This window comes from Amblyomma mixtum, chromosome 2 (genome assembly GCF_055824585.1).
Source record: "Amblyomma mixtum isolate Tamu chromosome 2, ASM5582458v1, whole genome shotgun sequence".
Taxonomy (NCBI): domain Eukaryota; kingdom Metazoa; phylum Arthropoda; class Arachnida; order Ixodida; family Ixodidae; genus Amblyomma; species Amblyomma mixtum.
Genome location: NC_143013.1, coordinates 172535023 through 172551477, shown reverse-complemented (window position 1 = coordinate 172551477; position 16455 = coordinate 172535023). Strand labels below are relative to the sequence as shown.

The following is a 16455-nucleotide window of genomic DNA, read 5'->3' as shown; positions in this document are numbered from 1 at the left end:
GGCACCAAAGCGCTCTTACACTTCACTGCCATAGCCAGTCTCCTCAATCTCCCTGCCTTTCCTCTTCTACCCCCTCTTCCTCCTTCTCCATAGATACAGCCAACAAATTGTGCAAAAGGACTGCGGTGGTGACCGCACAAAAAGCGCTCTTGAACTGAATCCATGGCTAACAGACTACAGTTAAACCTGGATGTAACAAACCTCAGTATAGGGAATTCCTCAATATTACGAAGTTTTTCAATTCTGCAGCGCTACCCCCACTGAAGCGCATGTATTTGAGACCTCCATGTAAGGAAGGCATCGCGGTGGTTGACTTTGATATAGTGAACTCACTACATACACTGACTATTTTAGCTTGTGCTGGCACTTTGGCCAGAAAGTTTTTATCACGATAAAGCAAGAACTGATGTGAGAGGAACATCTACAATAGCAATGAGCCAGCACACAGCTGACAACGCACTGTGCTCCGGCGCCGTTGGCTCATCTCCACTGTTTTCACTTTTTAATAATAACAATAAATAACACAATAACGCAATAAATAACAGGACATATCAAAAGAAACACAGCACAAGTGGTACTGTTCATCGACGCCGCGCAGTAGCTCGCGTGATTTCGGTGCCGACAGCTCTCGCGCATTGAAAGTGGGGACGGCGGAGCATGCCAGCGATGCAAGGCGCAGCGTCCGTCCCCTGGGGCAACAGCGGTGGGAATATGCGGGCAGAAGCAGGTGCCTCCACGGCTGGTCTACCGGCAGCGTTGCAACCACGCACGCTGTCCTCCGCAGTGACCCCGCTTACCCCAATCCCCCACTCATAGCAGCGTTGCGCGAGCCATGGCGGAGCAATCACGAAGCATTTGTCCTTGTTTATGACTTCGAGTGGCGGGGTTTTCTGAAAACATTTTTAAGATGAAATCGCCTGCATTTATTTTATTTTAGTTTTCATTCTGCATTGTACTTTCGAGTCTTCTCGTGAGAACTGCGTGTAACGAAAACCTCTATGTAATGAAAAATCCTGGGCTCTTTTCAGTTCTGTTATATCCAAGTCTAACCGTAGCATGTCTCAGTACACCCTTGTTTACATCTTTTGCCACTGACAGAGCGGGCATAGGCGCTACGCTAGAGACACACAAGCATTGCATTCATCCAGTGTCTCGAGTAATGGATCATCTGCTTCCTCTTTCTGCATTCCATTGATTTTCCAGCGTGGTGTAATAATTATTTAAGGTTTTCTTTTTAATCTATTTGCATTTCCTTGAGGTGTGTGCACTGTAGTGTTCTTTCACTTTGCCCCCGTATTTCTTCCGTTCATGTTGCGTCTGTTCCCCTGTGTGCTTAACTGGGTGTTCTCTCTGCTGCAAGTGCAGACATACCGCCATTCGAAACCTGCCGCCCATGCATTAGCATGCTATCCAACACTGCTGTTGTGATATTATTTTGGCATAGCATGCTACACAGTCCACTTTTGTGACTCACTGCTTCTCTAGGCAACAGGCAAAGACATGCACCTGGCATGAAGACTGCTGACATAGTTCCCCCCCCCCCCCCCTTTCCCTTGCGAAGATGAAAACAAGGAAGGTCACTTGAGGCAGCTAGCTGCTCGACATGCTGCAGAAACCACCTTAAATACCAGAGCGGAGCTTTAAAGAGGACAATGAAAGTGTTCAACTGGAACAATTCCTTCATTAGTGAATTTTCCAAATGAAATTTTGAACATGAGTGTAATGCTCTGATCATGTCCGAGAGCTCCCGGCACATGTAATGAACTCTGGAAGGAGTCTAGGGGGCCCTTTAGTATCGTTTTGAACAGTTTTTTTCTTTTGTGACTACATCTTATTCATCGTTACTTTGTGATTAACAATGATGTGATGCCTCTCTTGGCAGGATGTGAACAGCACGACAGTTGCCGTACAGCCCACGGCACCTCCCACGCACCCTCGCCGCCCAGTGTCAAGTGCCCACGACTGGGTCTGGCTGGGGCGGGCCACGCTCGAACGCAGCTCCGTAAATACGCGCTGCTCCCAAGCGCTGGTGGCCCCCGAGGACCACTCCAAGAGCCCCCCCTCATCCCTGCCATACCCCGCCAGCCGCACCGTCACTACTGCCGACAACGCGCCGCCGGGCGACGATGGCGCCATCAAGAAGTCCGGAGCCCAGCCCCGCATTCGCACCAACCCCATGCTCACTTTCACTCGGCCACCACCTGTGCCCCCACATCGAACCACCTCGCGCGCCAGTCCCGCCACCGACTCACTCCAGAATGTTCCGCTGCTGGGCCACGGTAACAACCACCACCACCAGAGGGCGCTGTCCCCGCACGTGAGGATTCAGTCACCCGGATCCAAGACGGCCTCTTCTGGCTCGAAGACGACCACTCCCAGCTCGAAGACAAACTCTCCCGACTCGAAGTCAACCTCTCCAGGGTCGAGGACATCGCCGGACACAAAGACCACCTCACCAGGAGGATCCAAGACGACTTCGCCGGAGTCCAAGTCTGTGTCTCCCAGCACCAGGAGTATTCTGCCCCCCATCTGCAAGGTTGTGAAAGCTAGGGCCAATGGCAAGGCCGTAGCTGGCAGCACCCTGGAATGGGAAGATGTCACCAAGGGCATGAACTATGACCAGCTGGTTGAATACTTCGACTCACTGAAGGAGTCTAGCGCCTAGAGGGTAATAAGCAAAGGTCACCATCAGCAGGTGCGACATCCACCAGCTGCACCTTGTGCAACCTAGGAGATCCAGTGGAGGTGGCCTTGGCATGGGAGCCAGCATTGACTCTGAGCCACAACTCTGGCAAACTGTGAAGACGAGTCAGTGTTCTATCTCTTTTTTTTTTGTTTTTTTTTTCTGCGATGCTGCTGCCAGCTTGTTGCGGGGAGTCACAATCATCAACCAGCACTATTGTTTGCCTCTTGTAAGCCTCCTTTTTGGCAAGCTGTTGGTTCTTCTTATGCAGCCTCTCTTCACTCGTTTCTCAGATGCAAAGAGTGTTTGCAGGCCTTTCTGTGGACTTGTTTGGCGAGCACCTTTTTGTGGCAGCTGCCCCGCTTGTGCCTGAGGGGAGGGGGAAGTGTGTCACTGTGTGACAGGGCGCTGCCAGCTTCCAGCTCCGCGCATGGCCGTCACTGACGTGGGTGAGTGAAGCCTGCAACGCCTGTCATACCTTCACGCACTTGTGTTCTGTAAGATAGTTTGCTTTCCCGTGCACCTCGTCACGTTGGCTTGTGTCTTGCCCATCATGCTCGTTGCAGGCGATGGTGGTGGCAGCTTCATAATGTCGCTTCATCCGGCACGTTTCGCTGGTGATTTATGCACTGTGGTGAGCTTTATATGCCAGTATTTTCCCCGACTGACAGGTCTCATTCTGGGGTGCAGTTGTGCAGTAATCTCTGCTCCTGTTACGCATCTGCGTTCATGCCAGTGGGGAGGTATGTGGACACATTCAAAAGTTGCTTCTGCTCGGAAATGAGGCTTGCCGGGCCTCTGTGTTTATTGTGACCACACGCTGTATTAGCGGCACTGTACTGAGATGAACCACTCAGTTCAGTATGAGAAATGTATTACCGAACCGGAGCGATGCACTCCTCACTGTTTTCACCCCTTGCAGACACACGCAAGGAACAGCCTTGCTCAGCGCCTGTGGTCTTCAATGCAGGCTGCTCATTTTCACTGTCTCTTAATCACATACAACCTGCTGCATTTTCAGGTGTGCCTGTTTCATTGGTTTTCATTGCGATGAGACAGCTTGGATCTGGTGTGTTTGTTTTGTTTTCATGCGTCGTTTTAACCTGAAGGCATTGTATTTATTGAAATGCAACTGTAGTGGAGATTTTGTGCCATATCTGTTTTAGGCGTACTCATCTCGTGTGTGTACCAGTGTTTCTGTTGGCTTTGCCTTATTTAAATAGCTCGCATTTATTTACACCCAGAGCACCAAAGATCTCAGGAAAACATGTGCATTTTCTCTTGCTGTGTGGGGCATGTGCGTGCCGCTCGTAAAATGTGCATTTGCACTCTTTGAAGACGGTCAGGCATCATTCATGTGTCTGGCTGTGGGCAGCTGTGTTCTTGCGGCTGTTTTTGATGCACTGGATCCCTAAGGTGGGTATGTGTATCAACGTCAGCATTGGAGCAACTTTTACATTGCACACTTTGCACGTGGCATTAGTAGCTGCCCCACTTTACTAAGTGGCATTTTTTATGCGTACATGCATCTGTACGCTCCGCTGCCACCCTTCATACGATTTCGTCTGGACCAAGGTTACACTTCGAGAATTCCAAGCTACACAGTGCTTATTTATGCAAGGCGTTTTATCTCTTGAAATGTTCAGTATTTGAAATGAGACTGAATGTACTGTGCAGTGCATGTGTCACCAATTCTGGAGCATCCTGAGCTGTGCGTGAGCACTGGCCTGACATTCTCGATCTTGCTGTGCTCACCTCGGTTGATCATTGCCAGAGTTCCTTTTTGTGTAGCCGAAGAATCCATAAATTGTGCTTCTAAACACTTAGGTATCTTTCAGTGCAGTTAAATAGTAATGCAGTGATTTCATTGTCTTTTTTTTTTGTGTGGTGGATGGATCTCAGCAGCAGCAAACCGGTGTATCTGCTTATCTCTCATGAACAATGTTTGTGGCATAAATATCATTTTGCGCGTAACATTGAGTAATGCCTCAGGCTAGAGTATGTTACATCAACACCTCATATCAAAGCACTGTTTTGTCTAACTAATAGTCCGGCTTATACTTGTTAAGTTTCTACACGGTACAGCTGTATTCCATGTACGCAGGTACTTGGGTTTTTTGATGCATTTTAAGCTACATTATCGGGCTTAGCATTGGCCCAGTAAAGTTCATGAAATTCAAAGCTTAGTATGATTTAAACAGCGCAAGGCCGAAGGCCAAAGAAGAGAGCAGAGGAAAGGAGGAAACGGATAACACAGCGCAGATAACACAGGCCTTCGGCCTTGTGCTGTTTCAATCATACAATGCATAACGAACACACCCATCAGTTCATGCTTTCAAGCTTCAAAGCTTAGTTTTGGATTTTACAGATATTTTTTTTTTTCTCATATGCATGATTCTGCTCTGGCGTCAGGCATGGGCCATATATCGCATTATACTGCCATTGTTGCATTGTGCAATACCACAGAACAAATGCATCTCATGACGTAGTGCTTGGCTTCTCACACATCTTGTGTATTTCTTAACTCAATTGTTATGTGCCGACAGTGCTCACTGGCGCAAAGTTTGAAGACGGAAACAAATTTAAGAGATATGTTGGATGTGAATAAAGTATTCCTCTGTTTATGTACATTAAGTTTCACAGCGAGAAGCAAACAGGCTTTAAAGGGGGACTCTGGCCTTTGAGACCAAGAAATGACCAAAAAATCAATTTTCAAAAAATGACATTTGTGGAATGTACAGCTATTATTATCCAACAGTACCAATTATTTCCTTCAAGAAATCAATATTTTGGCCGTAATATTAAATTCAGATCATCGTGTGGGCTGAATTTATGCAGGAGCAGAAAATTTAATGGCATGAAAATTTTGGACATCTGGCTGCCTTAGTAGTATGTCGATATCTCAACATCTAGGACAGATAGAGTTGTCATATTGTTCGCTAAGGGGAAGCTGAAGGCACAGTGCGTGCAATTATTGAAGCAGATTTCTTCAATCGCTCTTCAAAAATTTATAATTTCGCAAAGTTTATTGATGCTTACATTCACACCTTGAGCATTGATATTCCAAGTGCTGTAAAATTACTAATGAAGGTAAAATGGAAAAATGGTTTTGATTATTGCACTCTTTACTCACCATACTGTGTAGCCAGGGATTAAAAATGATTTCTTATTGAACAGTTTTTTGCACCGAGGTACTAATTAATGGCTAATTAAAATTAATTACCTTGAGAACCGATTAATTAATGAGAACGGTAATTTCATTGTTAAAATGAGTATAAAAACTGAGCAAGGTGGTACAGTTTGATTTGAATTGGAGTAAAAATAAGGAAAATAGGTCTAAGACCAGTGCCCCCCCTTAGAGGACCAAATCAGTTGCGGTAGGCTGAAATTGTACGTACGGCTTCACTGTCTTTTGAAAGGGTTAAAATTATTCCGCAGAAGTGCTGGGCATGCATGTAGATGTCTAAAAGCTGCTGATACTTGGAAAGGAACAAACTTTTTTTTTTGTTCTGACCGAATGGACCGTACCCATCTGGGTTATGTTGTGAGACAAAGTACAAACACTATAGCTCAGCATCAGGACCTGCACAGTAGTAAGGAACTTTGCCTGTGTGTGCATTGAGTGTATTGTCACTGTAATTATGGAGAAAAAAAAAAATGTCTCTCTTCTTTCTTACTGTATGCTGTTGCAGACCAGTCAGCATAGGCAACAACAATGCTGTGAGAATAGGGTTGCCTAATTTTTGCTCTCTTGTTCCTACGATGTTCTTGTGCTCACTTGACATTTGTCCATTTCCAAGTCATAACATGTGTTATCTAGTTCTACACGCATAATTTATTTATGCTGCTGTTAGAATGTGTGAATATCACTGCTGATTTTTTTAAGCATAGGTTTTCACAGCCATCTGCACGATGCCCTTGGCCTGTATCTGCTTTTTCCATTCTATGAGCGAGGAAGAACACTATGTGAAATCTTGTTTCGAGCTCTACGTGCTACGTGAATGCAGTAAAAATATTCAGAGAAGACGGTATCGTTGCTATCTAGTCGAAACAGCTGCACCAGACTTAAATTATGTAAAATCGTTTGCTGTGAGACACATCCATGAAAGCTAAGAAGGTAGAATGCTTTTTCTCGAATGCTTAGTATAATTCACATGCCTGAAGCAAGTATATGTATGGGTAATGTTTGAAATTGGTTTTATTTATGTGGTAGGACATCAGAAAGCTTACATCATTCAACAAAAAATAAATTGTGCATCACTCATTCATGCCCCCTAACTGTTTGTTGTCAGCTGTTAATTGTGCATGTTTTTACTGTGCCAGGCGTTCAAAAGAATTAGATCTCTTGCTTATAATTCTAAGCCATATTTTGATCTCTATGCTGACAGCATCGCTATGTTCATTTATTTCTTTGAATTTTGTATTTTATGTGTGAGACAAGAGTGAAATTTCGCTAGATGTGCGTTCATGGCAGTTGTTGTTTCTGTTTGTCACGTGGTAGCTTTTGCACACAATGCTTGCAGCAAACGCCATTTGCTCTACCACAGGTAGTTAACATTGTCAGTAACGTTCTGAAAGAATGGTAGCTATCAGCTATCAAAAACATTTATCTAGTTCATTCTCTCGTGATTTTTTTAGTGAACTGCTTCATCTAGAGGCAGTTTCCATTGCCCAGTTATGGCTTTTACATTCGCTTGTGCCTGAGATATTCACAGCAGAATGTTGTCACGTTTTCCAAACAATCTTCATTAGGTATTCATAATGCCGCTCTGACCCTTTATGATGATGCATTCTCATTTTTCTAGTTAGCCAGTTACCAAAGGACTTCTTGAGCAAGCTTCCAACGATCCTGCGATAGCTTAATGGTACTGTCAGTGCCCAATATGAGGTTAGTCAAGGTCACCTCCTATGAATGTCAAACAGCATATTCACAGAAAATGGAGCTTTTAAAGGAGTAACATAAACATTAAGTGCTCTGGGTGACTCCCTCCCCGATGAGGGACAACTACATTGTGACAAGCAAGTTGATTTACTACACCTTGTCTGTTAGAAATAGTAGGATGCAAGAACAACATACTACAACGTCGCTTGATGTGGCCTTTGCAGAGATGCATCAATAATAAAATGCAAAGAACAGAACCCATGAAAACTATAAGGAAAATTCCCCCAGTTTTTTCCTTGAATCAACTGTCCATTTATTCAGTTATTTTTTTTAAGTCATAAAGCTGGAGCTTTCTTCAGCTTTGAAGCGAAGAAAGAAGGAAACAGGTGAATTTAAGTGTGACATTCAGTGCACTTTGTGTACAGTGCAGTGTGCTTTTCTGTTCAGCTGAAAGATGGCGGTAGTACTCGGGTCAAGGTGTACTCTTTTGCACAGTTACCAGTGGTGCAAGGTAAATGAAAAATTTTTCATTTTTATAAGATGCAGAGCCGCAGGCAATGTGCAGGCATAGACAAAAGTTTATGGGATGCAGATTGGTGGAAATCAGAAATATTTCGACGTCACCTCGCTTGCCAGTCAGCTGGCGTTTGTTTCAGCGGATGGAACACGCGTGTCCTCATGCATCTATTCTTTTCATTGACCTACTTTGCCTGACTGCACAGAGGTAAATTTTTTTTCCTGCAAATCCACATCCCGCAAACTTTTGTCTGCAACTGTACAGAGACCCTCACATACAATGTGCACTTTTATCAGCCTTACACTCCCGGTTTGAGTTGTAAAATGAAACCATGAACGGTGTCATAGAGAAGAGTAAAGCCAGCTAGCTCATAGCCTGGCCTGCAAGGGAAGCAAAGAGACACCTGAGCATGTTTGTGTCAAGTGCGTCCTCGACTGTGTGTTTGTTGCAGATGCAGGGAAGAAGTTGCAATGTGTTGCCTGACTCAGTAGTCGAGTGTGCGCAGCTTACAGGCTTGTCCTTCACTTTGAAGGACTGTGATTATTCTGTATGCCTGTGGACACAACCTCACATTTTTGATTACAGTAGCACCTGTGTATATTTAAAAGATGACAGTTTGCGAGGGCAGTCATGATGAATGCTCCTGGCTTGCGTACCCCCGCACAACATTACTTACTATGCCGTGCTGTGGACAAGCTGGGCAGAGCATGCTGGCCTTAATTTCACAGTCACATATGCCTTCGATGCTTACGTTGTGTTTCTTACATGACGGTGAATGGCGGTTACTTATACCAATAGCCTGTGCTGCGCATTGTATTATACCTTATACCTCTTGACAACTGCACGCATGCCACACACACACACACTCCTTCATGTTGTCTGCTGTTTCCACTGATGCCCGATTCATGCATGCGTTTACGCACAAAAGTGTACGCATGTATAGTTGGGGAGGCAACCATGAAGGCAACAAAGCCCTTTTCTGTTTTTATTTTTTACCTTGAATGTGCTTCACCATCTGCTGATGTGCTCCTCTGTTATGAAGTCTTTCCCATTTCAGCCATGTTTCATATGCCAGCATTTGTGCACTGCGTCCAGTGCGAGTTTTTTTTCTTCTCCTTCTCCAGCCCTTCTTCCAGTTTCATCCAGAGGTGATGCTAATTTATTTTGTGTGTTTGTACAGTCTCCGCATAATAAGAAAAGTGTACATACATGCATTGTTTACCGCGTTGTTGTGTGACCTTGCTGGCGGTGTTGTATAAATATGACAGCCGCAACAACAGGCAACCACAGTATATATATATATATATATATATATATATACATACATAGAAAACCTCAAAGCTGTATAGGTAGGGAGAGCTCTCGTGTAGGCACCTCTAGTCACGAGGGGACGATTAATGCCCTCGGTATTTCTTTTGTACTTGTTTTGAGCAAGCCAATAAACGTGAAGCCCCTTGATGTCCCAATGTGGCCTCTTGCTTGCCCATTCTCGTGTCATCAGTGGCACACATGTAGTTCAAGAGACACTGAGGACAATTTCATTGAATAGTTGTTCTCTGTGGGAATTGAAGGTCTCCTCGATTTGGCTGCACTTTCTGCACTAGTTAACAACAGTGCCGTGCCAGTGCAGTGCCAGTTCTTGCGGCGCGAGTGTAGCCTGACACTAGTGGACTCAGTGCAGCGGCCAAATCGGAAGCAGAAGTGCTGAAACGTTCGTCTGCTGCGGCCATGTGTTGGTGTTTCTCACGTGGCTTGACATGCGCGCGAGATTGTGCTAGCTTTACTGAACACTGTGCATTTGTTCAAAGTGGCGCATATCTTGTTGAGCGGCTATGAAATTTGTTAATTCCAAAAGTGGCGAAGAATTTGACACCATCCTTTCCGTTGCGTTGTGCAAAGTGGCGCAGGCCGGTCGATCGACCGTCACCGATTTAATGGGTACTTTGGAGAGGCAACAAACTTTGAATTGGCGAGGTTATTCAGACTTTCGCTCAAAACAACCTTTCTGACAGTTCATACGCGTGATTTAGGCTGTTGCCGTTCTATCGAAAAGTGACTGCGATTGTCCACCAATTACAGAAGGAAATAAGAGTTGCCTGATTCACAACAACTCACGTTCACTGTCGGCAGACGGTGAAGTTAGAGTGACTATCAGAGACTAACTGGCAGGCAGAGGTGTGGGCTGACGGTGACCTCAAGGCCAGTCACTGCTGTAAGCTGAGGTGTGGATGATGCTTACTGAGTTATCACAAATGTTGCCATCACCCATGTATTAAAAAAACATCTCACCATCTACCTCTTATGGAAACACTCCATCGTGCTGCATGTAATAATAATATTTGCACATAAACGAGAAATGGTGTACAGCAATGTGCAAGGCTGGACAAAAAGGTGAGTGCGCCATGCCAGCCAGTCGCTAACGTGCGTACACGGACGCACGCACATACGCACACTGTCATTTCAGCTGTTTGGTGAGGACACGGAGCAGATGCCGTGTCTAGCACGGATGTGCAGCCGTCTCAACCATTGCCTCAACGCCGCTCACTAAAGCAAGTATGGCCGCGAAGCCGTCTGCCACGGAACGTGCCAAGCACCTTGCACTGCATGCACGAGAAAACTCGCCCGGAGGCCAGTGCAGGAGAACTCGTGCAGCACGAAGTCAAATCGAGTGTCCAAGTGCAGGTGGCGCTAGCTGCACTGCCAAATCGAGTGCGAGAGTGCTGCACTGGTGCAGAAAGTGCAGCCAATTCAAGGAGCCCTCGATTGTCTGCCTTTTTCAGAGTGTGCTAACATTTGTCCAGCAGCAAAAGGCACATTTAGGCTCAGAAAATTGGATTTAAAAATTTTCCCGCCACTTGATTCAAGCTCGTGCGTTTACGCCGAAAAGCACTGATTTCCACCATTTTGAAGTGAATAGCGGTGTAGCATTGCCTCTGAAATCTGCCCAAAAGTTCAAGTGTTGACACATGCAGTTTTACTTAAAAATTGGTTGTTGATGAGGGCACCTCTAATTCGATGAGAGTGAATGGTCTCGTCGTAAGAATGCCTTGTTCTGCCGACACAGGCCAACTTCAGTTCGTGTTCAGTGTTTCTTGAAGGGATTTCTTCTAGGCCCGGTGTATTGGCAAATATGCCGGCCAATATATAGCACGAAAAAGTGTAGGACCCAGTGCTGCAACATGGAACTTATGACCCCATCATTGGCCCCTTTGGATGGCAGTTGCATGTTCGAATAGTGGGCACCAGAACAGTGTGCCATGCTTTCTACGGATGAGTCGGAGTGCAGCGCCCTATGGTGCCGAAGGTGACGCCGTTTTGGCCAGGGCTTTGATGCTGAACACAGCGGCTGCCTTCTGGGTAAGGACAACAAAGCCTTTTTTGTGTTGCTACAATTACTGCCAACTTCGTGTCTGGGGGCTAAGATGCCACCTTACAGTAGTGCTGCCCAACATCAAAGACTTATTTGGGGCATATATCTGTAGCCACACTTGTGTACATGTGCGGCATTGAGGCTGCCTGGCCGGGACCTCCAAGCCATTGCGTCTGTTGTCCGTTTTGAAGCTGAATGGCAGCCCTGGCTGGACATTGAGGTTCCGAGATACAGTGCCCGATAGCCCCTTCAATGCATTCATTTTAGGCAGCGTTTGAGTGTTCGGCGCCAATACATGTAACTCCTGACTTTTGTGAAAATTTTTCTTTCCACGAAAACTTTGCGCAGAATAACGCAAGACGGAGGGAGAAACGCACACACACACAGGCACCCGTGAGTGTGTGCGTGTTTCTCCCTTCGTCTTGTGTTATTCTGCACACAAAGTTTTTTTGAATATGTCGCTACACCAACTGGCCCAATGTTCTGCTCTACTTTTTTTTATCTATTTCCAACCTGAATTGATCCCTGACTCCCTTCATGTGCGACTGTTTACATTCCAGTTGTTTGTATGCAGGGGTGCATATAAGACCAATGAGCGCATGCCGGCGCACCCCGTTAAGCTAGATATATAGAAGTTTCGCCTTTCTCCATTCAGTTTGTTTTTGCCGCCCGTCGCCACTGGCTGAAGCACAACTTGAACCGATGCCATGCCCCACGTTCGCTCTCACGGTAAAGAACCAAGGCCGAAATTCATCCAGAGCCCCCCACTGCAGCCCCTCTTTCTTCCCTCCTTCACTCCCTTCTCCATGAAAGTACCCTCACGGTACTGCAGCGTTGACAGCCGAGAAGCGCCTTACCTTTATTCAAGCCCAGTTTTTAAGGTGAAAGCCTTAAATGGCCCATTAGCAAAGAAATCTGCGTTGTTCATTGTCGGCGCCCAGGAAAAGTGTTCCAGAACACCCCTAAAGAAGTCATCAGCAAAGAAAAAAATTCCTTCCGGAGGAGCAGGGATTTGAACAAAGGGCCTTCAGATTTCGAGGCAAGCACACAACCCATAGGAGACTGCGTTGCTTCTTGACTAATAAAGGTGAACCTATGGTTGCCTTACGTCTGTCGTTAGAACTGAAGGAAGGAAAAAAATTAATTAAAAAATTAACGCTTTCGACTTCAACGCATATATGTAGTATTCGGGGCCGTCCGTAATTTTTTTAATGTAATTCTCTGTTATTGCTCAATTCCATTGTCAGTGGTGTCTGCGCTTTGCCATCACTGGCCCGAGCATAACAGCATGAAAGCGCAGAGCCTATGGAGTCTCTTTAACTAGCGACTAAGGGAGTAAAAATGCAGAAATGGGATGGCGGTGTCATAATGGTTATACTGGCTCTGATTCCATCCTTTCTCTAACGACTCTCATTATAGCTAACATTGTCTATTTGTCTTTGCCTTGTAGAAATTTTAATTTCGCAGAGGCTGTTACCATTTGCTTGGGTGTGCTTAGGGTGCCTCGATACAGCTTCCTTTTCTCTATCCAGGCATCCTAGGTAGGGTGGCTACCTAGGTGTGCAGCTGCGATGCCAGCGCCAGTCATAAATAGGGAAAGTGAGGCAATTACTTGATATTGCCGCCAAGGCGGTCGTGGTGAAGCTCCCGCCATAGGTATAGTGACGTCGCGACTCCGGTGTTCCCAATTAAATTATTTTCAATGGATTCCGGATGCATTGAATTATTGGCTATATCGTATAGCAGAAGCATTCCTTTCAAAGTTGCGACCAAAAGCACAGCAGCATTGAACGCGTTTACCGAACTCCCGTTCTGCGCAAAATTCAATGTATCAAACGTACGCCGCTCCACGCCATTGCAAGTTCTATAGTGCTCCCGCGGTCACTTTTCGCGCGCGGAGCCACGTCGGATGCGCAACCTTGCGAGACCTGTGACACCGCCATAGTCACGCTGTGATGTTGCGCATGATCAGGGGAACGTAAGGTATGGTTGATACTGTTTGTAGTGCACCTGTAACAAGATTACACCTCTTATGATAATTAAGCGGTGACTTCCGAGCACATATATCGCTGGGGCTTCGAAGCGACGAAGGTTGGGCCTAGTGACACCACGCGAGCAGCACGCTGCCAGTACCCCGGAGGGCGGCACTTCGCTGCAGAAGGCGCGCATGCAGCTAGCATGAGTGCACTGTATGCTTTCCTGTAGGCTGCGGGTACATCATGTTGCCATAGCTCATTTCGTGATCCCTGTCGAGTTCGATGCATTCAGGATCTTTGCTCGCCCTGGAAGCAGTCTCCATATTTATACCGCGCGTGCGCAATGTCTCGTTTCTCTCCGCGCGCGGATATTAAGGAAAAAATGCAAAGTTGTAGTGGATCTGGTTATAGGTACTTGAACAAAATAGGGCTAAATTGTTGTTGGCGAGCATATTGGTTGTTGGCAAGCATATACTATGAGTTCGTTTATTACGACGAGCCCTTGGGATCGATGAAATGCATGGTTAGGTGTGAAAGTTTGTATACAAATAGGAATCTGTTTGGAACGCATGCCTAGCGCTTGGTGGTCACAATAGACACCTTTAGCATATCGTGTACCGTCTTACTGTTACCGGAGTACCGGAAGCCCACCCACCGCCGGTGAGCACAGCGTTACTAGATGACCTGGTGAGCACGCGTTGATTGGTCCCGATGCTGCAGGCGCGCGCACAGCTACCGGGTACCTGGCGCCATCACGCGCATTGGCTGCGCGCGGACTCCCGGTACGCCGGTACCGGTAACACGGTATGCTAAAGGTGTCTACTTATGGTGGCCGCACGGTGGTCTCAGGGTTTAACATTTACGGTTTGCGAATACCGGTGAAGGAAGTCGCCGTATAGTCGATATTAAAACTATTTCACGCTCACTTCAGCGCTACGCCCAACAAACACAAAACCTCCTCAGAAACTCCAAAAAAGGATGGAATGTCCCAGTCCCAGTACGGCATTTATCAAACGTTTCCAGACCATATAGGCAAGACATAGAAACACAAGAAAAAAGGCAGTGCTCCCACTAAAGATCTAGAAACGTTCTTTCGAGAGTTTTAAGCAGCAACAAAAAAGAATGAATGCATTTTGGTCCCAGAAAGGTAACTGGGTATAACGTTTCCGGGACCAATGGTTTTCAACAAGAAATAAAAATTGACAGCTCGCTCTCTTTTCTCTCTCCCTCGCGCCACAAGCCGCGGGGAGAGAAGGTTTTCCTCTTGCACTCGCCGTTTTGAGAGATGAAACAGCAGTTTCATTCGAACAGCCGAAGGAAACGGTAAACCCCGCATCTCTCTCGGCGCATGCGTTTCTCGCACGTGGGCCGTCGGCTCCATGCTGCAGGCAGGCGGCGGCGGTCTGCATTTTCATCGCGCCGCCGGCAGCGGCGGTCACCAGCTTTCACGTCTTCTAGCGTTTTCCCAGCTTGCGCCCAACTTCAACATTATGTGGTGGTCCCTCCAGGCGTCTCCGACTCTCGGCACTCCTCGCTGCGCCGCTCTCTAGCAGAAGTGCAGTAATGGCCTCCCGTCGCTCGCCCGGCTTCCTCGCTGGACGGACGCCATTTTGCGCGCGCTTATTCGCGCTGCCCGAGACGTTTGAGCACAAGCCCCAGCGCGCGGCAGTTCTTGCTCTCGTCACTGCGCCAACTGGGCTGTCGTGGACTTCGTAGCTACGGATTCACGGAAGTTTTCCCGCGCACCTCGGCGTGCCCACACCATTCCTTTTGGAACTGATGCCGCGGCGGCGCATCGCAAGTCCTTTGCGCAGCTCCACGGTCCTACTGATGCCGCTGTTCGAGGCGGCGTTCGCGGCAGCGGAGTTCGTGGCAATAGGTGACTCCTCGCACGCACCCTGCATTCCTCAGCGCCTCCGACGACTGCAGCACGTTGGTGGTGGCAGCGTGGCCGTCTACTACGGTCTGAGGCGGGAAGGACCTTCGGAGACCCACCACTCTCTTTCTGCGAGTGCCCATGGATTAGCCTGCTCTACCTACTTCGCCACCGCGCAGCCATCCTGCCGCAGCGGTATAGTTTGTGCAGTGTTCGCGTGGTTATATTGACTCTCTCCCACCGGATTAATCGTGCCTATGATCTCGACTCCCAAGCTGGACTGTGCCGCATGCGCGGTCTGCCGCACCATGGATGCAGCGCGCCACCGCACGTACCTGAGCACGTTCACCTTCCCGCCCGGCTCCAAGCAGTCTTATCCCCACACTTAGTCACAAGAAAATAAAACTCCCAGGATCGTTACGAGGGTGTAACGCGTATGTTTGAGCGCTCGCTGTGCTGTGAGAAGGCGCAGGACAGAAGCCTGCGTTTAATTTATGGTTTCAGCTGTTGCAGCCTTGTATTTCATCCCTGGGTTTCCGTAGGCAACGTCGTCAAGGTATGTTGGTTTATTTTAATTAATTATTTAATTTATTTATTTATTTAAGCATACTGCAGGCCCTCACTTTTTTTTATTTTCGCCTAGTAGAACTAATACTTTTTTTCTGTTTTGATAACACGTCGCTGAAGCTTGCTCCGAGTCTCTAAGCGTGAGGGGGGTTTCAACTTGAACAAAATCCGTGACCTGAAACTGCGTGCCTGCAGCGTACGCCCATCTCGTCTTTTCTTTTGTCACCCAAGTTGCTCTTTACATACGTTTGCTTTTGCGTGTGCATACATGGGCGTCCGGAGGGGGGGGGCAAGGGGGGGCGGCTGCACCCCCCTGGAAAATCACTCTCTAACCGTGAGTGATGGCCGCACACCAGGGGCGGCGGTGCGCTCAGCAAAAAGAGTAAAAGCGGCCCCGCTTCCAGCTTTGGGTCACATCTGCGAAGTGCCGCGTCCGGGGACGCGTCGTTGCAGACATACAGCGGCACCGGCGAGCATGTGTTTCGAGGCGTCTTGAGATGGGTGCCTGTTTCTTTGATCTCTAGAGAGATAGCCACACGGAGGCAGACAGTGCACATTCCGGCCACCGATGAATTCTTCAGGAG

General features: G+C 47.3%; 1 protein-coding gene across 1 annotated transcript in view; it reads left to right on the top strand.

Annotated features, from left to right (window-relative positions):
• Positions 1-9540, top strand: part of LOC149361634 (transmembrane protein 132E-like) — a 55263-nt gene extending 45723 nt beyond the window's left edge. Inside the window, exon 14 of the mRNA XM_089572756.1 lies at positions 1883-9540. Coding sequence (XP_089428882.1) covers positions 1883-2665 — 783 coding nt within the window. The 3' untranslated portion in view covers positions 2666-9540. The remainder of the gene's footprint in view (positions 1-1882) is intronic.
• Positions 9541-16455: the final 6915 nt, after the last annotated feature.